General features: G+C 35.4%; 2 protein-coding genes across 8 annotated transcripts; one reads left to right on the plus strand and one right to left on the minus strand.

Annotated features, from left to right (window-relative positions):
- The first annotated feature begins 125 nt into the window (after positions 1 to 125).
- Positions 126 to 6,678, plus strand: LOC106639633 (vesicular glutamate transporter 2.1). 6 transcript variants are annotated; one of them, XM_014353337.2, is made up of 8 exons: positions 126 to 568; positions 3,063 to 3,487; positions 3,580 to 3,664; positions 4,157 to 4,323; positions 4,648 to 4,797; positions 5,086 to 5,218; positions 5,450 to 5,751; positions 6,163 to 6,678. In XM_014353337.2, exons 1-8 carry the CDS (start codon positions 442 to 444, stop codon positions 6,457 to 6,459), a joined length of 1,686 nt encoding a protein of 561 aa, XP_014208823.1. In that variant the 5' UTR covers positions 126 to 441; the 3' UTR covers positions 6,460 to 6,678. The 6 variants fall into 6 exon arrangements, with proteins under 6 accessions (XP_014208823.1, XP_014208821.1, XP_014208826.1 ...); XM_014353335.2 differs by having other exon boundaries at positions 127 to 568; positions 5,414 to 5,751; XM_014353340.2 differs by having other exon boundaries at positions 127 to 568; positions 5,414 to 5,667.
- A 2,002-nt stretch (positions 6,679 to 8,680) lies between these two features.
- LOC106639578 (uncharacterized) lies at positions 8,681 to 11,760 on the minus strand. Of its 2 annotated transcripts, XM_023392608.2 has the most exons (3): positions 11,743 to 11,760; positions 10,989 to 11,165; positions 8,681 to 10,644 (listed from the first exon to the last, which is right to left on the minus strand). In XM_023392608.2, exons 1-3 carry the CDS (start codon positions 11,758 to 11,760, stop codon positions 8,758 to 8,760), a joined length of 2,082 nt encoding a protein of 693 aa, XP_023248376.2. In that variant the 3' UTR covers positions 8,681 to 8,757. The 2 variants fall into 2 exon arrangements, with proteins under 2 accessions (XP_023248376.2, XP_089452919.1); XM_089596793.1 differs by lacking the exon at positions 11,743 to 11,760 and having other exon boundaries at positions 8,681 to 10,779; positions 10,989 to 11,180.
- Positions 11,761 to 26,039: the final 14,279 nt, after the last annotated feature.

Genomic DNA, 26,039 nt, shown 5'->3' on the forward strand with positions numbered 1-26,039 from the left:
TTATTGTATCAAGTCTCGTTAACGGAGGAGACACGTTCATTCACTTGTTCACTGGCGTGCGCTCGCCTGTTCGCTCTCTCGCACCCAACGATGATATTCATTATAATGATGATGGCGATGATGATGATGCTGCTAGCACGTACAACGCACATTTTAGAAGAGTTAGAAAGAGATAATGCTGAGGCACCAACTGAACTAGTCGGCCAGCTCCGAGTGACCCGCAGTCGACGGATTGATCTAGTTTTAGTATATTTACAGTTTTGATGTATTTGCATATATATATCCCGCTCCCTTGAAAAAAAAACCAATGATAATACCGTAAATGTACTTAGTTTTTCTAATTTTTTAAGTGATCGTGAATGTAATTTGGGTGGTGAGTGAAGTTGGTTTTTTTGAAAATTATTGTGTGGTTGGCGGCGATGCCGCGCTGCCCTGTAGTCCATGGCAATGCCTCCTTCAGCCAACGAGCATCCGATCGGTGCGACCGTCAATTACACCACCATGGCAGCTCTTGTGCGCCTTAAACGGGGAAGCGTACAGTTAAGACATGCTGCACGTGAAGTAAGAGGTATTCACACCGTTGTTGTTACTGTTGTTACTGTTGGCTGAAGAATTAAAATAATGAGCAAACGTGTAGAATAATTAGCGAGAAATGATGTTATAAGGTGCTGGCTATATTATTTGTTATTAAAAAAGTCGACTCTAGTTGAAATTGAAATAGTTTGAGAGAGTCCTTTTTTATGATTTTTTACGATTCATTGTTCCGAGAGGGAAAATTATTAATTGCTATTGAAGAATGACAAAGTATAATTAATAGGGTATGGGTTTATTGGTAAAAATACGTCATTTCTCACAATTTGATTCCAGAAATAAGCAGACATAAAAATCTGGTCAGAAAGGCATTTAAGTAAGCGTTCAGCTGAGTCTCATTATTAACTGAAAGCAGTTTACTTCTAATTTTTTTCAGAAACTGAAAAAAATTGTAAAATAAAGTAAAAACGCTTTCACGAATTACTATGTTTTAAAGGTTCTCATCACTTTGGTCTCATATCACAGAGTTCCGAAATAATAGCTAACGTGATCAATATTTAAATATCACTTTGATTGCTAAGAATTGAAAATCCCATTGCACTTAATCATTTTTTATAAAAGTAATATTTTATTTATATTTATTTTGAAATGCTGATAACTAATAGTATTGCGTAATTTTTTTATTATTGATGTGTAATAAAATATTTTATTTTATTGCGTGATAAATTAGTAACTTTCCGTGAAAAATAAAGCACAGATTACTTGGTGCGCCACCTAGATCAACAAATAAAAGTAAACAAAAAAAGCAAAACAATAAGTAAGACGGTGACATTGGTACTGTACAGATTAAAGAGTCCATGCGGTGAATGATAAGAGGTGATATGCTTGAAACCAGCCAGAAGTTATGCGAGAGACACACAGCTAGACAAGTTAACGATATCTGATAGGTATAATTTACTGTCAGAATCATGTCAAAGAATATATAAGATCCTTTTTTTTGGTAAATTTATTTTTTGTTTTATGGTAAAATGTGTGAAAAACAGAAATATAAAGAGCAGAAACTTAAAGATATTGCAGGTAATTTTTAAGAGCGGAAAAAGTAGTTTCCATCATACTGATTGTGATCACGTGAAAATTCACTAAGAGTGTATTGTGTTATTTTTTGATAGTTATTGAAAATGTTATCGAATTTTTCAAATTTCTGTAGGATAAAGACAATAAATGGGGCTCATGAGAACATAAAGGTATGGTGCAAGTAACTTTCATTTCCACTGAACATTTAATAGGCAATTTTCATAAAAAATTTGACTTGTAAGTATTGTTCTTTAAAAAATGAGAAAATCCGAAGTAACGATTTTCTTAACTCATTTTCTTATCATATCTGTATTTCTATGACGTAGAGACAAACAGCTTTTACTCGATATCAAAAAGATTCATTTTACATGTATATGTCATCCACACTTGATCGTGTCATCACATAGACACTTTATTAAGTTGTATCAGTGCCTCGAGCTCTTGTGATTTCTTTACCTCAGTCATGAATTTTAAGAATCTTGAAAAAACGTATGAAACAGAGAAAACGATGCAAGGGTATATAGCGCGTGTATGATAAAATAGATCTCCAAAGATAAGAAAATGAGACAGCTGAAATGAGAGTGTGAAGACGCAGCGGGAAAAGACACGATGCGCTCAGTTGGGCAAGATAACAAGACGTTTGATTTCCGGAGTTTTTTGCTCGCGGGATGACCAAATTTGTAAAACGAGGTAGCGTCCAGCTTAAACATGCTGCCAAAGAAGTGCGAGGTTGGTGCAGTTTTAGTGGGAACCAGTGTATTTTTATTTTTTTTACGTGGTTAAAATGTCTGTGATAGCTCTCACTACGCGTGTCTGTCAGCCATGCAATGATGGAATATGATTTAAAATTTATCTCTGAATAGTGTGTTTTACTGTGTTATCTCTGCCGATTTTTATCAGTTCAACCAGTTTTTGGTAGTGGCAAATTGTGTGTATTGTGTAACAGAACATCCATACCTATTTTCTTACCTTTAATTAGATCCTAATTAGATGTCATCTCAAGTTACACAATCTTATGACTTTTTCATTTAGTATAAATAAAATGGATTATTGTAATTTATCAAACCTATAGATTTTTTTTTAGTCATTCATTTTTTAATAAATTATTTCCAATGACACGTCTTCGTATCATCAAATAATTTGTATTTGTCGAAATGATAAGGCAAAAGGTTTTATGATAAAAAAAAAGTTCTGATTAAGTTGTAAAAAACTGTAATAGGCACCAAATTTCGTAAAAGACCTTTGAAGTTATGTCAAAGAATTTAATTAAAATAAACATCCCTGCATTGTCATACAATTAAAAAATTAATATAATACAACTAATAATCGATTGACAGATATAAAAGGTTACTAACAATATCGTTATAGCTGTTTTACTCTACTTATTTAAAATGTAGAATCACCGTATCCCCTTTAGATCTGAATAGTAAATTCCGCCCATTTCTTCATTTCAATAGCTGCGGTTCGAGCTCGGCACATAGTCGCGGCCCTCGTAGCCATCGGCTTCGCACTATGCGGTGCCGTCGAGACGAGCTCCTCGGTCGCTCTGCTAGCCAACCTGCCGGATAATTACGCGACTGATACCTCCTGGCACTGTGACATGCTCGTTAATGTATCGAGCCGTAACCGTACGGAGGACCCGGAAGTCATTCTTATGGAACTACCCCCGGAGGAGCGTGCTGAATCGATAATGCGTGAGGCCTTTCTCTGGGGACAGGTCGCGGGACCGATACTGGGAGGCTGTCTTGTTTGGGGCAAGTCAGGGCCCTCGGCAGTTTTCTCCAGAGCTGTGCTGTGCGCGTGTTTGGCTCTACTACTGGTGCCGGCTGCCTGGAGGGGACCTTCTCACGTGGCGCTTAGGCTGTTTCAGGGACTTTGCACGGTGAAATCATAGCCAATGTGTTTGAATGAAAAAGTCATACCATTTTTCTGAGGGTTACAATACTTAATAATGTAGTATATCTTAATCGATAGGGTGCGACTATGCCCGCCGCCCACATGCTTGCTATGACGTGGTTCAAGAGTGCCCATCGAAGTTGGTACTTTGGCTGTTACGCAGGTAAGCTAAAAATTTATCCAATAATAAATTTTAACATGAGATAATGTGTAATAGCATGGCTTAATATTTTTTGAGTTTCAAACTTGCAGCACGTGAACTCCAGGAATAAACATATTTTGACAAACGATATGCATTATATTTTTGAAATTTTTACATATTGAAAATTTTTTTTTTAATTTCCATCTAATTTATTTGCCAATCATATAAAAAGCTATAAGAAACATGAAATTGGAAAAATTGGAAAAAATTTTGTTTTAATATTAAGTGTAAAGAAAATAAAAATCTGATCATTTTTAGATATGTTTCAGTATTTACAAACCTCTAAAATTGATGGTAGCGATTATTGAGATGATAAATTAATTTCAAACTAAAAAAATCAAACAATTATTTAAGTAAACACAAGTCATTTAAGTAAACACATGTTCAATAGTGATCGAGAAAAAGTTTACTGGTGGTACATATCACATTGTAGAATAAATGTTGGCCTTTTAGCTGTAAGCGTAGGCTATTGTTTAACCGGCTGGCTTGGGACTGCGGCGGTTCGAGCTTTTGGGAGGGACTCACTCTGCTACGGTCTCACTATTATCACATTGAGCTGGTATTTCACGTTTGGCCGCTTCGTCAAAGATACTCCCAAGTCTTATCAGCACGATACTAATGTAAGGCACGTCGTAATTTTATTTTATTTACGACTCCTTGCTCGTTTCAGCAACGCACAATGATAGTTTTCATCCAATTTGATGTGCGTACTTAGAGTAATTTTGTTTATATTTTTTTAAATAATAATCTTCGACATTAGATAACATACATAGCACATCGAAACAATTATAAATAAATAGACTTATAAGTTTTCTAACTAATTTCAATCAGCTTAGAAAAATACTGAATATTTAAAACTAAAAATGTACACAGAGATCAAAAAGTGACTACTCATCATATTTTATATATTGTAACTAAAAAAACTTTTTTGTTACTGGATTCAGGCAGCTGTAATACCATGGGGAAAGTTGCTAAGATCTGTTCCGGTTTGGGCATCCGCCGTTGCAACGATGGGCAATCAATGGGGTGATGCTACTCTTGCTCTCGGAATGACGAAGTACCTCAAACTCATTTATGGGTTTTCCACAGCTAATGTAATAGTTATATATTTTATGATTTATTGTTTATTTATTTATTCATTCATTCATTCATTTATTTATTTATTTTTTTTTTTTTGCAAATAAATACTTCATGCATCATAGAAAATTACGCACTGATACTTTAAATAGTACGGAGTACTATTATTCCACTACGGGGAACAATTAAGGGTTTTATATACTCATAACAGGTTATCGTTCAACGGCTTAGTGTAAAGATATGTATTTTCAAACGTACACATACATACATAATTGTATTATAATGTTTCACTTTTTTCTATACAGGATTCCGTGTTGACGACGCTACCGCACATCGGGCACTTCATGGCGGCACTTGCTTGTGCTTTGCTTGTTGATCACGTGCGTGAATCTAAAATAGTATCTACGACCACAGCGAGGAAGCTTGTTGTCTACACCGGTAATGTTGAATTTCAACATATTGATCGAATTTATCATAACTAATTTTATGCCCAGCATCATAAATATGTACAACACTAACATTATTACACTAGCTGCTAATTATATCATCTGAACAGCTATCAAAATGTATCATTAAAATATAGAAAAAAAAGCAATTGCATCTAAAAAATTAATTAATCTTCCTCTTTCTTAGCGCACTTCATACCGGCTGCTTTACTATTCGTCGCAGGCTACGCAGGCTGTCAAGCGATGGCCGCGGCTTGGCTGGGCATTGCAGCTCTTGTGGTGAGCGGTACGGCCCCGGCTGGTGCTTTAGCTGCTATAGCTGACCTCGCGCCTATCGAGTCACCAGCATGTGCTGCAGCAGCCTGTGCTCTGTGCTCGACCCTTGGAGCGGCTGGTCTCTTGGCTGCCAATTACTTTGTGACCCAGGCACTGCGTGGATCTGTGAGTATCGGCAATATGCGCATTGGATTGGAATTCGCGTTAAAATGGCACCGGAAGATTAAACAAGGAGAATGGAACATAGTGGTTAGTGAAAACGTTGCTGATCAACGACTTGTTCATTATGCTCTCACACTTTGATTGTTGTAGGTTTTGGTGGAAACTAATTTAGGATTTTTTTGAGCTTGGTGGCGGTGCTCTACTGGTGGTGGTGCAATTACAGATTTTTTTTTTGTTTTTTAACTAACTTATAATTATAATTATGTCAACATTAACCATAACAGTGTGTGATCCATTCTTCATTTCAATTTTCCAAAGGATACGTCATTAGTCTTATTACATCATCAACAGTCTTAATCTTACAATCAACTCCTTATCCAACGATCCATCATTGTGCTCTAACATGAACATTCAACAATTTTACTAACATCTTTTTATAAAAATTTACTATATGCTGACAATAATTTAACTAATAGCAAAAAATGGTATCTTCTCCAGATCGCAGGGTCGTGGCGTTTGGTGTTTGGCGTAGCCTCAATTGTCTTGCTCATAACAGCAGCCGTATTTCTAGCTTTTGGGAAGGGTTCACCCCAGCCCTGGATTCCGTCAGTGGCACGACCGTGCAGTCATGACATTATTTACGAACAAGATGTGCTTGAGCTAGACTATGAGGATGTTGGTGTGCAAACCGAGCCTTTCCCTTACGAGTCCGAAGAAACTGAGGAACAGAACGTCAAGGAAGAGCAGAAGGAGCCACCTTTGATGCAGTCAACTATATCTATCATTAATGAATAATGGTACCAGTGATATAAAAGTTACTATTTACCAATATTTTTTTGAATTAATGATAATTTATTTCTGATCTGATTGATTTTAACGTGTATCAGTTGTTGATCATTAGAAATTAAAATGTCGGTTTGTATAGTTTTATATAGATGGATTTTTTTTTTTTTTTGTAACAACAAAGAGATTTGAACTCATGTAAAATCATTAAAAAACGATTTCAAAAGTGAAAAAAAACGAAATAGTTTAATAAGTACCTGTGTGTAAATATACTAATTAATTACTGTATAAGAACATTTTGTGAAATTTTTGTTTTATAGTTATGGTTTTAAATATTATATTTTAAATATTATATTTCTCTATTATAAGTATTGTTATGGACAATACTATCCTAACTTTCAATATTGAATACATTAAATGTATTTAGTTGTTCTTGAATTACATGAATATTATTTATTTTTTTCTTCCTAAATAATTTCGTTTCAGAGCTTATTGATTACATAATTAATGAGTATTGCACATAAAACAACATCAGACGCATGAGAAAATGTAAATGTAATTGACACATAAGATCTAATTTATTTATTATTTGCACATAATGTATTTTCCTTAGTATGAGAAATCCCACTGCACGAGAAAAATTCTTAGACGAATGTACGTACTGTTGGACAAGAACATACAGCATTACACAATTTTTTATTTATTTGTGAAAATCACATCTTATTTTTCTTAAATTCAACAAGAAATAAACAATTTCATTGGTCCAAATTGTACAGACAAAAAAAATTACCACAAGTCAATAGATCATAACTTCACTACCCTATAGTCACAGGATGCAATTTCATCAAAGTTAGTATTTGTCATCAAAAAAGTTTAGTGAACTGAATATCAGATCTTTACTCTCATAAGTAGAATAGTAGAAAGAATACAGGTTTCAAATACAATTTTTGAAAATTTTAGAGAGGCTTCTATCATTGAAAAAAAAAAATAAATAAAGGAGAAAAAAAAGGTATAGTTCAGCACATTTTAGACAATTTTATTGCACAGATAGTCTATACATACTAACACCATAAATGCATCTAAGAGTGTTCTTGGAAAACGAAAGTAAAAATGAAGAACTTGGTATTACAAAACGAAACGAAAGCGAGACAAGGGCCATTTATATTCTCGGAATTCTTCGTAATTGTGGCCCGGGAAAATTCTTTGCCGTGCGGAAGCGAGCTTGGGAAATGGCGGAATGAAACTTAAACGCCCATTCTCATTGTCTTCATCTGCATTCGCTGCGACATGTACGCGAGCCGCAGAGACACAAACGGCCCGTTTGTTGAATACAGCGTCTGTGTGTGGTAGCAACTTGAGTATTGAACGAGTCATCCCATTTGACAAGCAAAAAAGATGTGCATATACTCATACGTAGTTCATTCCGACATGAGATTTCAATGCGCGGAAAACGCGTACCAGCGTAAGATCCCATGCAGCAACAGCAGCAGTACCGCCCTGCTTTTTACTGCAATACTTACGTATTCCTGTGGCTGAGTGTCGCAATTGCTCACAAGTCGCTCGACGATGCTAATTATTACCAACGCGCAGCGAGTCATTATGTTCTCTTTTTCCCCTTCTTTCTCGAAGAATGTATTTATACGTGTATACATTCGTACGTAGGTATATGTATGCAGGTACTGTCGGATGTTTTCAGAGCTTACGAAATGAATTCTCACACACTCTGTCTTATCCATTTATCTCACTCTTTATTTTGTCGATGTGTGTTGCGGATAATACGGAGGGGAAGAAGGGGAAGGCAAAGAGGGTACGCAAAACGAGGCAGCTGTATACATCTACGTTACATTCGACTTTATGTAATTCATCGTATTTACAATTTTTTTTTGCTACTTAATCATGTTAACTGACCGCATCACGTACTCTATGTGAACAGTAATGGTAATAATACTATTCATAGTACTGGAAAAGATGAAGTAAGCCAAAGTATCATGTAAATAATATACGAGCAAATTGATACTGTATACAGTACAATCAAAGTTTATAAAAAATAAAAATTACGTTCGAACGGTAAAAAAATATGAAAGAATAAAGTTTAAATAAAAAAAATGAATTATCATCAATTCGTGTGATAAATCCTTGAAACGTGTTGTAATTCAAAGAACGTTAAAATTTGTGGGTCCTTAAGACGTAAGAAATAATTAGATAATTCGATGTCGTAATAAATAATAATAATAATAGCAATAACGCGTATAGATATACAATAATTCTACGAGGTAATACTTAACATTATTAAGTATAAAGATCAATATTTCACATTTTTTTTCTCATCTCCTTCTCTTCCTCGACGTCTTCACCCAAAATTTGCACACTCCTTACTGGTCCAGATTTTCGATATCTGGTAGCTGATGGTGCAGCCGTTGTCATAATCATTGAATTTGGCATCGCAATGGGCCTCTCAGCATTGATGGCCAGTTGAAGCATCCTCAGAAGTAGTGCTTCTCTAATGTGTGGAGGTAGAATCTCTTCGCCGTCATCTGGTACCTCGTTGGTATAAAACTTCTGTCTATAGACTCGTTTTGCATATCGGGTATCAGCATACTCTTCGGGCTGATACAGTGGGTTAATAGCTCGTGAGTACATCGATCTCCTCAGTGGTATCCGTTCAGGATATGGTTGTGGTTGTGCTGCTGCACCAGCAGGTGGCACTTGCGTCATTGGAGCAATAGGAGCTACAGGCTCAGCTGGATAAGGTAGTTCGCGTGGAATTGCCATTTGATAAGAGGGTTGGTACGTTGGATATGGCTGTTGATCGTACAGTGCGTCCTCCAGATAAGTTCTTGGATAGTTGAGTGCCTGAATGCCATATTGGCTAACCAACAGTCGTCTTAGTAAAAGCTGGAAATCGCGACGGCTGAGTGGGGGAGCAATTGGGTTTGGTGGCTCAGGTGGTAATGCTAGTGGACCTCTGTAGGGGTAGTCTGCACCTACATTCTGGTATTCTCGCTCATCTTGTGGAACTGGTGGAAGCGGTATAGGACGCAGAATGGGCCTTCGTGGATCAGGAATGCCTTCCGGTGGATATGCTAACTGTCGCTGATAAGCTGCTCGTTGACGTGCTAAATAAGCTGGATTGATGGGAGCCCGAGGTGCAGCTTCCTCTTGCTCTTGAGCTCCAGGTGGAGAGTCCGTGAGATAATGGACGTTAGGATCACCGCCTCCTGAATAAAGAGGTTGCTGAGGAGGAAGAAGCCTACCGAATTCTTGTCTCAATAAAAGTCTGCTCAAAGGAACCGATCTTATTCTCGGGTCTTCTTCCAAATTGTTGTCTGGATTCGGAACAAGGATACTTCCTGGTGAGAGATCTCGGAAGTATGCATCTGCCTGCTGACGAACGTAGATCGGTTCTACGGGTTGCCGAATGTATTCTCTCTGGTCTGCTGGAGCTCTGGTAGTTGTGCGAATAAGCACCTGCTGAGCTGGGTTGCGGTCCTCTTGGGCATCTGTTTTTGTTTCTTGCTGTTGGTACACCCGCGAACTTGGTTCGAACTTTGCAGGTCCATTGTCTGAGTTGATGTAAATATGTTTCTGACGTTCTTGCCGAACATCGTTTACTCTCTGGATCACTCTCGGTGGTGTAGTCGTAGTAAATAGTGGTCGGGACGTAGACAAAGCTCCTCCGTAGATATCAGCATGATCGTCCTCATGTTCAACAACCGGAGTAGCCTTGGTGGTTTCTTCTTTTAGCTGTCTTCTTAGTGCATTTCCTGAAGTAATTTTTATTTCTTCGGCCTTGTCTTCAAATTCTTCAGTGATTGGAGGTAAATTCTGATCTAGTGGTCGCTTCGTAAATACAACCTTACGAAGAGTTGTTTCCTTATCTCTCATACCGGTTCTCGTGTTTTGGGAATCTTCCTCTGCAGTATCATCTTCCTCGAGTATTACTGGTCGTTGTTGTCCATTAATGATAAATCGATGTCTTCCCTTTGGACGAATGAAACCTGGCCTTGGGGAGTTTTCAGTAGATGGTTCTGAATTTGTTGGAGTAGTCGATATCATCGGAGGCTTTCGTGTTCTTGGGATTGGCTGGACGACGGATGTCTTCGGCGAAGTTGATTCGGTAGAAGAGGTATAGAGTATAGTAGGCTTCTTTGTCGTAGCAGTACGGTTGATACGACTCTGAACCATGGATATGTGTTCCTGTAATGGTGAGACGGTGGTTGATTTAAAGCCCGTTCCGTTTGACGAAGAATAGGAGACTCTCTTTATTTCGCCAGTTGCATCGACGAAACCGAAAGTACCTTTGATGTTGCCTAATACATCGCGGCTCTCGACCTAACAAACGTTTACGTGTCGATTGTTGTATTTATCGAAAATGTAATAGAAGTCAGTACTCTTTTGAAATTAAAGAATTAAATAATCAAATTACTTCTACTTTCGAAGATCAAATTAATGAATCATTAAAAAAGTTAACGAGTACTCATACTTAATCAAAGCATCGATGAAAATAAATTTTGCGAAATCATTGAACAAAAATATCTTACTTTAAAAGACCCATCTCCAGCTTCGTATCCATAAGTGTAGGAACCATCTTCGTTAAGTTTGCGAATTTGTTTTAAAATTGCAACTTGATCATGTTGACTTTCTGATGTATGTTGGTCTGTGACATTTGAACATCGGGCTATGGCCAGGCATAGTATTGCCATTAGCCATGGCATCATCTTAAAATTGTTAATTAAATTCAATGAATATATTATATGAATACATATTAAAGCTAAATAAAGTGAGTGTAAATTTCTTAATTTAACTAATGTATATTATTGCGACACTGATGGTCTAAAGATACCATTAAAGTAGAAAAATGGTTTTTAAATCTAGAATAGAAAAAAAGTGTTAAAAAATAAGATTATGTCGCAACAAAAAAAGTGAACTTCGTTATTATGCGTTTTGGAAAATTTATTTGGTAAATCACGATATTTTTCAACCTTATGCATTTCAACTGAATCACATGCACAGCACAAACAGCAGAATTTTTGCTCAAGTTGGCGCACTGGTTGTAAATCAACGCATTTAAACTCGTGTGAAATAATAGTTAATCGTCAACACTATGATATTCAAAAAGACGATTATTTATTACTCATTAAATAAACAGAACATGTAATGCGTGGTGAGCACTATTGCAATCGAACGGGAACACTGAATCACTGAAGACGTAGAAATAAAAGCAGCAATAACGTAGACGAGGTGAGTCGCGTAGCAAGTGAACGAGAGCGTAGGCAGACGAGGAGTAAAGAGTACCTTTGGACTGGAAACCATGGTACCGCGGATGCGGTGAATGTTGACAATGATGCGAGCGGGGTGTTGCGCTTCGTTATATACGTAGTGACACAATACCTACCCGTTCGTACCTGACACCCTTCCCCCGCTACAACCAGTGCGCTACGATCCGCCAACCCACCAATGCGCTACCTTCTCCATTAGCGCAGCTCTCCTCTTCTCGATCTTTCCCACTATTTTCAACCTTGACGACCCCCGAAATGCTACTTATATCCATTCTGCCATACTTACGCTCGGTGATGAGAATCTTGTGCTCGCGATTGTCCGCAGCTTCGTTGCTATTGATGTAACTTTTATGTAACTATAACGAGCGTTTGTGATTTTTCCTGAAAAAGGGCGTTTCAAGTAAAGGAAAAATCTGTTACATATTCATACATAAAAAGTCGTTTCCCCAGGCAGAAAATACGTCAGTTTCTATAAATGAAAATTGTTCTACTCGTAGTAAAACTGTAATAATACGTTCATCTTGGGGATATTATTGAGGTCATGGTTATTAACAAGTGTAGAATGTACTTTATGCAGACGACTATAAATTTAATTCTCAGTTTTTTTTTATCGAGACAAGTAAGTACCTGTTAATTTTATGATCTCTTCATGGGACAAAATTGAAAATTTAAGTGTATACGTTTGATAGAAACAAAAAATTGTAGATTCGTAACAAATTTTTTTCACAATAAAAACAGTTTAGACAGAATAGTCACAATATTGGTGAACAACAGAATTTAGTACAATACTTTTAAAAAAAATCTACGCCTCTAACGAAAATATTTCACTAACGCTCTGATTTTTGTCCTACCTCCCACATAACACAAACCAAACAGACCCTCTTACCAAAGAACATGATCTTTTCGTAGTTTTACTAAGACCACTGGGAAAAACGCGCTCTCTTTCTCTCGCTCTCGCACAAAAATGCAATTCGAAAGAGTAAATTCACGCGGCCCGCGAGGATTTCCGCAGCGAGAAGTGCATTCGAAACAGAAAAATAGCATTTTAAGCAATACGTTTCTTTTTCTGTGGGATAAACAAGAGAGAGTGAGAGATAAGCGGAGTCGCTGTCGCCGAACGCACGCCTGCGAAGAAAGGAAGTAAGAGGCCTGTACAAACACTCCTCATCGAGGGCGGGACGGGAGATTGTGTGTATGCATGCAAAAACCTCGTGCGGACACGTGCACGAGGAGACGAGACCCCGTGAGGCCTGTGATCGTTCTCGTGACGAGGGGACGACGAGTGAAAGCCATAAGTAGGCATCAGCAGCATCGTAGCCGTCGTCTCGTCTTCTCTTCGTGGGTACGTGGGAGTTGGAGAGCTTCGACGAAACGCGCACCTGCTTGTGTGTGTACAGATAGCGAGTGGCAGCGAGTATTACAGACTGTAAAATGTGTAACACAATAGTCGACACTGCTGTTCCCAGAGGATGGTGGCAACATCCACTTTGGAAGGAGGGGAGAACTCGTATATACTCACGCCATTGTCACTAGCTCAGGCTCCTACCTCGAATCTATTTATTCTTCCTTTATCGTGAGTCACTCCCACAGGACAATTATTACATCACGCAATTTCCTACCGGTGGCGATATTTCGCATCTTGTCTCGACTGAACGTGACGTCTGGTTTTGATTTTGTTTTCGGATATGCGGTTGACGACAAAGAATATATCTACTCTATTGTGCAGTACAAAGGGAGAATGAATATGTTTCATGCGAGAGATGTGTGCACGATCCCCACCTGTTAATATGTATCAAACGATGGAGATGGGTTATCGAACGATAGCTTAAATAATATTTTCACACACTTTGTGAATATTGTTTCGGGAAAGGGGAGTAAAAACAGAGGCTTCCTAGGCATATGATGGATGCATGAATTTTTCTCTACGTTCGTTTGAAACAGAGAATGGAGTTTGTGTTTGGAAAACATAGTTTGCTTGGAACGAAGCTGAAAGTTACGATTTTACAATGCGCTCTTTCTGTTTCTGTGGATCAGTAATGCTGTTTTTCTATTTTTCTTTTTAATGACTGGTTACGTGTTGGTGCTGAGAGGTGCAAATACTTCAAGAGATTATAGTAACACTTATAGTCGTATTTTACATCCATGGTAATGTGAAGTGTGAAAATTTTTCAATCAGTGATGGAGGCAGTAGTTGCTACTTGAAGGCTGCAATAATTTTTTATTGAGAAAAAATTAATTTATATTGATTTTACAGCAATGACTGTTTATTTAATTAATTAGTAGATATTTATTATTTTATTAAGGTGAACTTATTTTGCTTAATGAGCTCTGTATTCTGGTGTATGAATTTGGAGTTGAGAAGATTTCGGTAAAAATATGGAATCTGTCAGTGTTGGTTAATAAAATACACTAAAAAATGTTTTTTTAATTTAAATTGCAATTTAGAAGTTTGTTACAAACAATTTTATATGAATTTTTAATAAATCTATGTCCTACAAAAAATTTTGATGGTTAATATTTTTGTAACAAGTGAAAGTGAAAAAAAAATTTTTTTACGTACAAGAAAAAAGCTGTAAATTAGGGCGCAAAGCACACGTTTCTGTGTGAACATTCAAGTACCACCACTGACAACAGCAGTAACAGCACGCCTTCTTCATTATCCACGAAATGACCAACATTCTTCGCATGGGAACTAGTCGATTGTCTTCCTCTTTCGGCACTCGTGGCTTACAAAAACCATTGCATCCGACGAAAGAAGGTATACAAAGAAAAGTATACATTCATATCTCGAAGGTCTTTCGACACTGCCAAATTAAATAAAAATGAAATACGCAATCGTATTTTACGATCGTTACCAAAACCTTTTTTGAAAATAGGTAATGTTATTCGGGGAATCAAAGTTGCAAAATATTACGTGACGTTTTTCTCAATATTTTTTCAAATGCAAAATCACAGGATATAAAATCATACACATAAAAGCTATGTAATAAACGTATAAAGTTGATAAATGTACAAATGTAACAGAGCATGAACGAAGCGGCACGAAGTGCACCAATAAAAAATTTGTTGTTTTTGAAACACGCAAAAATAATCTTACAAATAGATTGGTAGGCCTATAACTTTATTATCAGTCTTTAGAGCCCAGTGAGAACTGTAAGTTTCGCTTTTACAGTATCTCTTGTATACTAATATTTTTAGAATCTAACTTAGACAGAATCTGAAAAAATGTAAGAGCATTGGGGTTTACAAGCGCTCAATGCGAAACAATTGTATAGCTTTTAAAAAAAATCGTGACACTTAAAAGAAACAGATCGGGCCATTATTCTTCTTAGCTTCCTTGAAAAGAGGTTTTACGATCGTAGCGCCGAGTCTGTTTTTTAGGGTCGTCCTTTTCGTATCTTTCTGTTTCTCTACCAATAAAACTGTAATTTTTCTCTATGCCGGGCAGCCAAGAAACTATTACATAAATTACATACACTTAATTGAAATAGTCTAACATCAGCTGTAGAATACATGGGATTATGTCTTTGTGTCAGCAAAAATAATTTAGAGCAAGGCTTTATGCTATGGGCTGTGCTCTACAACCTGCCTGCACGAGATAATTTTCACACTAACACAGTAATTAAGTCTTCATTGTTGCTAAGGAAAGTAAGTTAAGCGCTTTATACGTACTTTTTCGTCGTCAGCTTTCAGAAATGGTATATTTTTTTAGTTTAAAAAATATTACGGAAACCATAAAATACAATACTCAAAAATTTTTAATAAAATGTGAAATAATAACCTAACTAGAAGTCATAGGTACAAGTCATTGTCTTACATGTCTCCCTTACAATAACCGTAGTACATTGTGTGAAGTTCTTACCACTGTAAATGAAGTAAGGTTTTAAGACTGTTTAATAGACTTTTTTCAATTTATAGGGTTGAATAGTTAATAAAAAAACAAAAATAATTGATCAACTTCATTAATACGCATGTAGATTGCAGTGCAAATGCTTAACCTGTTTTGTTTGTATCATTACATTTTAACATTTTATAAAAATCAATTTTCATGTATAAATACGCGCTAATTAGAATGAAAATAAAAATATCAGATGCAAACAAAAATAACATATATTTTCTATTTACAGCTTTAAAAAAACAATTACTATATGCAGGAGTTGACTGCAGTCTTTACAACTGTCTCAAAACTTTATCTCTTTTATTATAGGCATGTGTAGACTCGTCAACGCCTGAGTACGACAACCATTCATACATCCATGAATGACAACTTGTATTGCTCGGAAATTACAAAAATGACGGAATCTCTATTGATTTAGTAAATTTTCTTTGTAAGCTACATTTTTTTTGAAATCACATTTCTCGATTTATCCAAAAATCGTGGTAATGTAATATGAAATGGGGTATATTGTTCTTTTTCACCTTACAGCGTATTAGCTACACCTTATATCTCTTTGCTAGCGAATAATTTTTGTCGCTATTCTTTATTTTTTCTTTACTCTATTTCTCTCCCTCTCTCCCTTTTTATATTTTCAAGCAGTATAATGATTTTTCTTCTTCAGGAAACTGATTTTAATCGCACAAATACCAATTTCTTGATTGACGAATCAAGCGCTTTACAAGCTGAAAGTATCTTTTAAAGATTTACCCTCATAGGATCTAAAAAACAAGTCCTTAAACATAATTTTCACTCATTGAGAAAAAAAAAAAAAAAAAAAAAAACTCGGGTCCCTAGGCTTTTCATTTGAAATCAATATGACATTTTTATTTAAATTCTAATAACAAAACATAAATAACGAAAATCAAAGAGAGCAAATTTAAATTACAACAAAACATTATTAAGAGTGATTTTTACTACGTATAGTACTAATCTTGTACGTGAGGAACTCTGCACGCTTTTGCGACGTGCATTAGTACATAAAGCGGCGATCACTCCTTTCACCTATAAATGTTTGACGATACCCTAATAAACTTGACGATTTCTTTGAGAATAAACTGTATCCACTGCAATTGGCATTCATGTACAGTATAATGATAATCCTACATCTCTATTCTTGTACCGGTAATGACTAATTTACGCGTTTACTTAAGACACGCATCTGTTTATACAAATTCTTGCAACTAAAATCAAGTTCACAGACAATGTTTAATGTACAACATAAATTTTCTGCTGAAAATCATAATGCATCGCTGTGCACCGTTAAAAAACCGAGAAAATTTTTCAATATTTTGAAATAACTGGATTGAACAAAAAGGGTGCTAGGATTTTTATTTTTTAATTTTGAAAGATGGTGAATCGGTCATGATAAAAAAGTTGAATAACTAAGGACGACTAATGGATCAAAATGAAGTTTTCAATAAGTCCCCACATTTTGAGGCTATAGTATACATTTGTATGAGGAATGCGAAATGAAGAAAGGTGGGTTGCGAATTTTAAACTAACATGTGAAAATTACTCAACACTTATTATTGAAAAAAGTCGGTCCCACTACCAGCCGACGTAATTGCTCTTATCACGCGACATCACAACCCATCAAAACAATTCTAAATTACACGCTAACACGTAAATACAGTGAGAGTCAGCAGCAGTTGTAGACTAGGTATACGTAACTCTTCTCAAGAGACACTTGCATACAACGACTTTATGATTTTAAATTGTTTTTTTGTGTAGGGAAGCTCTTAGGCTTCCTACAGTTTATGATGTTTGTTGCAAAAATTTTAGTCATTACTAAATTTAATTTATGTCACAATAGTAGCCGTATTACTTTATTTTGTTAAAAAATCTGTATGCATGAAAAGCCTAGAGGTAACTTAAAAAACTTCGGCAGCGATTGCATGCAATAGTTACTATGATTTTCTTTTCATTGACATATTTGTAAGACATAATTGAAGTGTTTGTCTTTATGGTCAAATTTTTGTAACGGTAATAAACCTACTTTCAGCGTTAAAATAGGCTACAAGTTGCAAGTCGCTAGTCGAGTAAAAATAAATAGTAGCTATTAATCGAACAAACCCGTTTATGAGCTCGATTTCACGTCAGGATTGGAGCTTGTGTCACCCTATGAAAAGAAAAAAAAATGACAAGCTGAACTCTTACGAAATATTAAGTAATTCGTATCAAAACTGGTTTTTATGAGTGTCCACAACAAGAATGAGGGAAAACTAGAAAAACAGATTCGGTAAAACTTGCTCACGTGTATTTAATAGGTGTATACTACATACATACATTTTCTGTGAACTTTCAGTAAACTTCGAGCATTATAGTTTGCAACATTATTTATTTGTTACTATAAGTAATCATGTTTGCTTTAATACAACCTCTTAACTACTTAAAGATAGTGGAAAGTAAGAATATAAACACTCAAAGTGAAATTGTGTAATTCAAAAAGTAGTCACCTCATAGTTTTATTGATGTGTTTAACAATTTATATCATATTACAATAAATAGTAATAAAAGCCTTAAATAATTTTTTGAAATTACATTCAAGTATACGAGCAAAGAAAAATCATCCAAATACTTTGTAACTCATCTGTATTGCAAAAAAAATTTTTTAGCTCGGTGAGATCAATCTAAAATCATGGAATCCGAATTTTTAGGTATTAGTGATTAAGAACTTTTTTTTATGAATAATTACAGAAGTTTTACATATTTAAACGCTTCAATATACTGAGATTATGAACCAAAATGACTATGAAACCAGTAGACATGATGGCACACTACGACCTTATTTTACAGCTGCGTTTTTTGCAGCCAAAGGGCAAGCAACATGCTTGCTGTCTTTTTTGCACTACCATTGTTCTAAATGTGCACGCATGTTACATAGTATAATTGTGCAACCCTAGTTTTTTAACTTTTAGTAATTACATTTTTTACAACAATTTTTCGTTCTCATGAGCTAATTAAAACACTTATTCGTACTCAGTTAATAAAAGCTTTCTACTTTTTCTGCAAGACTTGTTATTATACACCAACGTACATTGTTAATATATCACATAAAGTGTTTGGTACGAGAAATATTATATTCTCACGAAAAAAATTGAAATACATTTTTGCATGACTCTGAATAAATTTCTGCTATCTGATGAAAGAAAATAATTAGGGCAATTCAACAATCATTTAATTACACCCAAAAACAGTTCCTTTCATAATTCTGGTATTTAATAAAGTTTCTTACAATTATGCGATTTTTTCTCAGCACCATAACAAATTTTTCTTTATTTTAAATACAAAATTTTATTAAAAACGTTCCTCACGTAGAAAAAAAATTCTGATTACAGATGCAGCTGTTGAATTTAGAGGTAACGTGAGAACTACATCTGAAGAGAACGTTAAGGGTAAGTTGTCCTGCACGTTATATAATCAAATTTTTTTTTTTTAATAACATACACTGCATTTCTTACAATATAATGATACCTAAGAGATAACACAAATGCGATACCACATATAAATTTTTATGTTATACAAATTTCAGAGCAGACCCCGCGGAATACCTCGCACTTTCTAAATACCCAATGTACGTCCCAATATTCTTTTCAATTTTACCATGCGCTCACACAGATATAATTACAAGATTATATCTTCAATTTACGTATAATGTTACGTTATTGATAGCCTTTGAATTAAGGAACAAGGGGTAGCCTCAAATAGTTTCGCATGCAAGCACGAAACGATAAACCGTGTACTTAAATTAACCGTTAATTACACACGGCAAATAGGAAAGAAAGAAACTCATACAGCACAACGGTAGTCGATGCGGAGTATTAATGTTAGCAAAGAGGTATGGTGTACCTCGCATTTTTCGCTTTCATTTACTTTCACTGATTCGATGATTTTCCAAACTCCCACGTCATCATTAACTTCTGGCCTAACGTTGATTAAGTGGAAACTTTTGCTCGCACCGAAAATTGATGTAGGGATAAAAAAAAAAAATTTTTTTTTGCACGTTATAACGCATGCTCCATTTGTGAAAATCATGACGAGGCTGGTGCATACTCAATTATAAAAAAATGAGTCTGCGATAAATGCAAACCTTGTCAGAAGTGTACGAGCGACGTGCTAGGTGATGAGGTACACGATGAGGTACACGTTGCGTGGAAGCAAGCTGATATGTGATGAGTCAAATCTCATTACCAACGAATATGCACGGCTGAGGAATCAGACGATTGAAAAAAAAAGCGGAACGTCTAGCGTGCGGTCTTGGTTATTTCCACTTTCGTTTTTTGCAGTTGTATTATCTGCAATAGGAAAAGATAAAAGGGTTCTACTAATTGCAGTGTATAAAGTAAAATCATACAAATATGTTCGATGCTTTTTTTGCTTATTTAACTGTATATTATCATTTTTTAATGTCTTTTTTATTTATCGACAATAATGAAAAACGTTTTAGTTAGAAATCATTCATAATGTTACTTGGGACTTTTTTAAACACTATAATTTGCAAAACATGAGTGAATGAAATTTTTACCAAATATTTGTTATAATTATTTCAGTACGAATTTCCACTTATTTAGTTTACTTAAATATTCAGCTATCTACAAAAAAATTTTTTTGGTAAGAATTAAACGGGTTTTAAATATAGCCCAACTCTTCTATAATTTTCTTAAATGATAAGATGTTAAAAATTTTCATTATACTGCATGTGCAATTGATAAATATAATTAGTTACTTTTCAGAATTTAAAAATTCTAAATTTAATGATCTGGAGCTTCAAAATTTTCTTTTATATTTTTCATAGCTTCACAAAGGTCTTAAGTTTATGTATTGGTTTCTCGATTTCGAAAAAAATGATTTTTGATGATGAGAAAAATGATGAGAAAATTAAAAATCATTTACTCTGTTAAGAGCAATAGAACTGTTGAAAGTTATCGAAAAACGAAGCTACAAATTATCTAATACATTTCTATTTTTTATTAATGGCATATCTTTCCCGAGTTTAAAGCCTGTTTCCACGAGTCAAGGTTGCAGAAAATTTGTTCAAGTCACTCCCTAGCTATCTCTATAACATATTCGACCATGATTGAGACTTTATTCCGCTCTATTTTTTAATAAACATTAGAGCATCTGAACATCGTGAAAAACTTAAATTTTCAATGGGTATCAATCATTTACTTAGTAAAAACAATTAATATAGTATTTTAAGAAAACAAAAACTATTTATCCATGGAGTATTACAACATTCTTATGTCATGCGTTATTTTACCGCATAAACTCTTGGGTTTGCAAAAAATTGTCGAGATTCTGCATATTTAACGAAAGAAGAAAAAAAAGGAAGCGCACGATTGAACCAGTTATTCTTCTTGATAAAATTAAAGGCTTACACGCAGTCGGTCACTTTTCACGTAAGCCCGCGTAACAAACCTGCTCATTAATCCCACGGAATCCAATGGCTTTCGCGTTTATTCTGCGGTCTCGCCTCGGGCTCGGCTGCTTTTCCAGTATCGTGGAAGCTACTTCCGTATAAGTCCATGCAGGTCACTCACGTGGTTTTCTCTTTCGACGTCGCAGCCGCTCCATCGGGGATCGTTTTCGACCGAAAACGATTATTTGTGCCAAGTTACGCGAGCGAACTAACGGAGAAAATAAAATGAGGGAACAGAGTAGCGCGTAAGTGCAGGAGAGGGCGTAGAGGCAGGTACATATTAATGCTATACATCAGAGGAGCAGTGCTTGTCTTCTTCGTAGCGGAATTCGTTGTGTTCCTGTGGATTGACGCGTTAATGCTAGAGTGTTACGAACACGCATGTGCGCTCTATTACGAAATGTGACTCGCAGCCGAAGCGTAACGCCTAATTACTTAATAAAGAACTAGACGCGAAAAGTTTCTGGTGTTACCGATGTTATTGTTGTTGCTGTTGTTTTTGTTGTTGGAGTGTTGTTTACTGTAAATATACACTGTAAATACAAGTGAATTAAAATACATGTTTAAAACGTATTGTTAATACTTCTGTTTTTACAAATTGCATTACTGTAATGTTAATAAAAATTTTAAGAAAAACCAAATCCATGGTGAATCAAGTAGTTTTACCAGTTTCACTAAACTGGACAGTTTTCAAAGGAAAAAACCAACGTATATAACCTACGGAGTAAAAAGACTTGCTGTCACAGATTTAATACGCTAACCATTGTGCAAAATCTATTAGCATACAGCCTTTTCATGTCGATCGTTAAAGAAAAATTTTTTTAGCTCAATAGGTTTGGATAAATATTTTACGAAATATCAATTTGATTTTTCTTGAAAGGCTTATCAACACTACGGTAATGTGTTTTAGAAAAAATAAAAATTTCAACTATACGCTTTAAACGTGTACTTTAATACAGTTGGATTTACGGTGTGGCGCTAAAAAGAGAAGCTTTCATACCTGGGTTATAATTATGGTCTGAGTAGATGAACAAGCTATAAATCGATATTGAAGAGTTTGTTTACAGGCTGTTTTATTGAATATAAAACATTTTAATAACCACTTTTATGACTATTACAATTTCAACTGTTATTGATCGCATTTGGGTTCCTCCATAGAAGTTTCAAAAATGTTTAGTACTGACTACAGCGTATTGAAATATGTATGATTATTTTTTGCTTAATATAAAGTGGGATCGTTTAATAATGACAAAACATTAAAGGTATAAAGCTTACAAACGAGATGCAACTTTTTAGTTGCACAGCTCTAGAGCACGATTTTATGAAAATGAAACAATAGCAACCAAATAACAGCAGCAATACCGTAAAGTAACAAATTCTACTTGAAGACTAGGTACCTTCCTAATTTAGTAAAATAAATATGTATCTGTCTTAGTTGTAAGGGTACCCAAAGTAGAAGTTGGTATTTGATGGTACCGTTGTCTTATAGAACGTGATACTAGAATAAATCACATTAAAAAAGAAAATGTCTAGTCTTCGTGAAACAGAAATGTAGTCACAGATTTTTTTGCTCTATCTTTTAGCAAAAAAAACGAATTTTAGTATTTTTTTAAGGTGCGACTATGACAAATCATTAGTATAAAAATAAGCGGAAAATTTTTCCGCGGTGCATATACGCCCCTTGAATGTCCATTCTCTCCTTTCTTGTGGCACAACAAAGTCACCTTAAAATGAAATTTCATAGTTTAGTAAAAATCAATGAACTATATCTAGAAGCAGTAGCTAGGGATTACGCATTCAAAAGACATTCATGTGTAAGCAGTAAGTAGATACAGGTGGTGCTGTGTCAGCCATTGTTTTGGAAAAGCTGCACGTGTGCGAGTATCGATACACGCGTACCAAAATCATAGTTCTCTATGTCATCCAGTGAATTTATATAGAATTATTCTTGTACGCACCTTTCACTCAGCTTCGAATCTGAACCCGAAACTCTTTTTAACGTGTGGAAAATCAGTGTTCGATTAAATGAGCATTATATATTTTCAGAAAATTTCAGGCGCATCCATGTAACTCGCAGAGCGCTCTGCATAATACTCCTGGCTGCGAAATAATAATTGAAGCAATAAAGAATCCTAAGATTGGTACGGGTCGAAGCCTCCGGAAAAATGAAAAACAATGCCATGCAGATCCGAGTAAGGAATACATTGAGTGTCGTAAAAAAAGGTGTCGAGATAACTATGCCTTAGCATTAGCGATTGCCAGTTACGTATTCTGCCTACATACGCATACTTACTTTGCATTCTGATGTGAGGTAATTTTCTCCGTAGCAGCATTTCACGATCATTTTAAAGAAATCGCTCAAGTTTTAGGGCAGTTGTAAAAAGGTGATTGGGCGTAGAAGAGATGTTTATATAGTTAAAAATTGACTTGAGCGATGACGATGAAAAAAATTTATCGTCTTTCTCGTCGTCAAGTGAAAAATAGAGATAATTAAAAATAAGGCACCGATCATAACTGTCTTGATATAACGTATTTCATAAGGTTTTATTTTTTTATTTTTTACGATCGTTCACTTACAAACAGTACAAAAATATTAACTATAACGATATAATCATGATTTTTCCACAGTAATTCTTTGATGAAATAAAGATTGGATTATTTTGCTTAATCAATACAATTAATAAGTATAATATACACTAAGTACACATTAAATCTTAAGCGATACTTCGTATAATAACATATAGTATGTATGTACAAAATGGACCGTCAGTAGTTGGTTATAATCATAACATAATGTATGGATCGAGCACTTGGAAACGATAAGTGGAAAAAACGACAAAAACTAAAAATAAAACGATATATAGGTAGACTACTACGATTTTACAAAAATGTTTGATCCATCCGTGTTGCAATACAAGGTATTGACTTATGCGTACTGGCGATTTTTCAAAAAATGTTTTCAGACATTGATTTTTCTGAAAGGTTTTCAAAGTTATAAAAGCGTGCAAAAAAGCTACTTGTCACAAGATACAAATATTTTGATCATTTTGTATGGCTTTATAGTGCTAAAACTAGACTTGATCTCGACCAAAATCGCCAGAACGATGTACAATAATAAGTACGCGTATATAAATAAAGTATACAATTATTACAGGCTCATGGGTTACGTCGATGCATAAGAGCATCGACTTACGGTACAAACTTCTTCAAAGTATTCGAGAGGACATTTTTTTTTCTTATAAAAATTACAATTTTTTTTAATGTTATAAATATCATATGGGCAATATTTCGTTTTTCCCTCAAAACAAGTCACGCGTATCATCTCTCGAGCTTATACATTTTTACATCAGCGTGAGAACGAAAAAATCTATCAGTACACTATTTTGCGGCCCAATAGGAGATAAAACGTTACGTAAAGACATCGCGATAGCATAATTATGTTGTATCCTTCGAAGTCGATTTATTTTAACAAAGGCAAGAGGGAGATAGAGAGAGAGAGAGCGATCTCTCGAAATCAAGTCTTCAATGCATACGATGTAAAGTACGTGTATATCGTCGGTAGCCACGGTTGATTTATTTTCTCACCTACAAAATTGCGCACTTGCAGAACCATAGCACTTTTAATCCCCTCATCGTTACCGGGAAATAGCATGAGCCACGCCACTGTTATGAATCTCGAGGAATCCAGCCTATAGAGGCGATAACTTATTCACCCCCAATGCAAATGTCCCGACGCAACGTTTTTTTTTCTCACATGTACAGAGAAAATTGTGGGCAATTCGTTTGCGAATATCTAAACGAACGTGGATAATAATAGTCTGGTCAAATAATCTATCATCACCGCGAATCATAACTACGTTCTGTCCTGTTTCTCGCTAATGTAGAGCGGTAAAGTTTCCCAAGATGTTTGTAAAGATGGTCTGTATTTGGAACATAATGTGTGAAATATACTATTAAAAATAAATTCATTTATACTTTTAAGTATGATTGTATGTTACTTGACAAAACAGTTTTATCATCGTCAAAAAACGTATCTTTTTTTTTTTTTTTTTTTCAAATAATACATATGGTTTTGCGGAAATCTAGTTATATGTTATGCAGTTGAATGTGGGTCTGCGGTGATCTCTCGCGTGCACACACGCATGCCTCACGTAATATGTGCATAGCAAAGCTGTTACAATAAAATCGATAGTTGTAGAATGGTTCTATGCTAAGCAAAGGAAAGTAAAGTACTAACGTGCAAGCAGCATTATCGGTCCAAAGTTGTTTATCTATTCTTTTTTTGCCAATTAATATAAGTTGACGTGTAAAAGGAGACTAGCCCTTTCAGCGTAAAGGTTGTTTTCGTTTATGCGTATCAAACGGAAAGAAGCAGGAGACCGAAAGCGTAAAAAATTATCATACGCGAAAATGACTTGCAAATTTCCTCCCGTTTGCAAGAGAAGAAACAAAGCCATGATTAATAAAAAAAAGCAACAAAAAAATTTTGTTAATCTTTCGCTGTTCATGAAGAATCAAAATATTCGTGTTCAAAGCAGTACGATCGATCAATAATACGCCGTAAATCATGTTCGCGAATCAAACATTTCATTTTTCATTCAATTACGCCCGATTCCTGGGCTCGCGCGCCAACAGAAACGAAAGTCTCATTTCTGCGTCCCTTTCTTCGCAGCTACCATTAATACACACACGTACGATTGTTCCCGAGCGTGCACACCAGAGTCCCGTAGCAAAAGACCGTCTGTCCCCTCCCCCTTTGTTATACTGTACTTTTCTGCTGCTCGTGGCCAGCGTTTGTTTATATAACCGCGAAATAAAATGATATCGGGCCTGATATGAGCGTATTAAATCTCCACAGCCTGGTACCTGTAGAATACGTACTGTATACATGCTCAGCCGAGAGAGCGTATAAGAAAGAGTGCGCGCTCAAGCCCAAAGCGAACGGAGTCTGAAGTAC

This window comes from Copidosoma floridanum, unplaced genomic scaffold (genome assembly GCF_036245765.1).
Source record: "Copidosoma floridanum isolate Cflo_tuat_1 unplaced genomic scaffold, Cflo_Japanese_pri ptg000030l, whole genome shotgun sequence".
Classification (NCBI taxonomy): Eukaryota; Metazoa; Arthropoda; class Insecta; order Hymenoptera; family Encyrtidae; genus Copidosoma; species Copidosoma floridanum.

Coding starts and splice junctions, on each gene's coding strand:
- LOC106639633 (XM_014353335.2), top strand. CDS start 442: ATGGCAATGCCTCCTTCAGCCAACGAGCATCCGATCGGTGCGACCGTC. Junction 4,798..5,085: donor ATGGGTTTTCCACAGCTAAT/GTAATAGTTATA, acceptor TTTTCTATACAG/GATTCCGTGTTGACGACGCT. Junction 5,752..6,162: donor AAGGAGAATGGAACATAGTG/GTTAGTGAAAAC, acceptor TATCTTCTCCAG/ATCGCAGGGTCGTGGCGTTT.
- LOC106639578 (XM_089596793.1), bottom strand. CDS start 11,165: ATGATGCCATGGCTAATGGCAATACTATGCCTGGCCATAGCCCGATGT. Junction 10,780..10,988: donor CTGGAGATGGGTCTTTTAAA/GTAAGATATTTT, acceptor AACGTTTGTTAG/GTCGAGAGCCGCGATGTATT.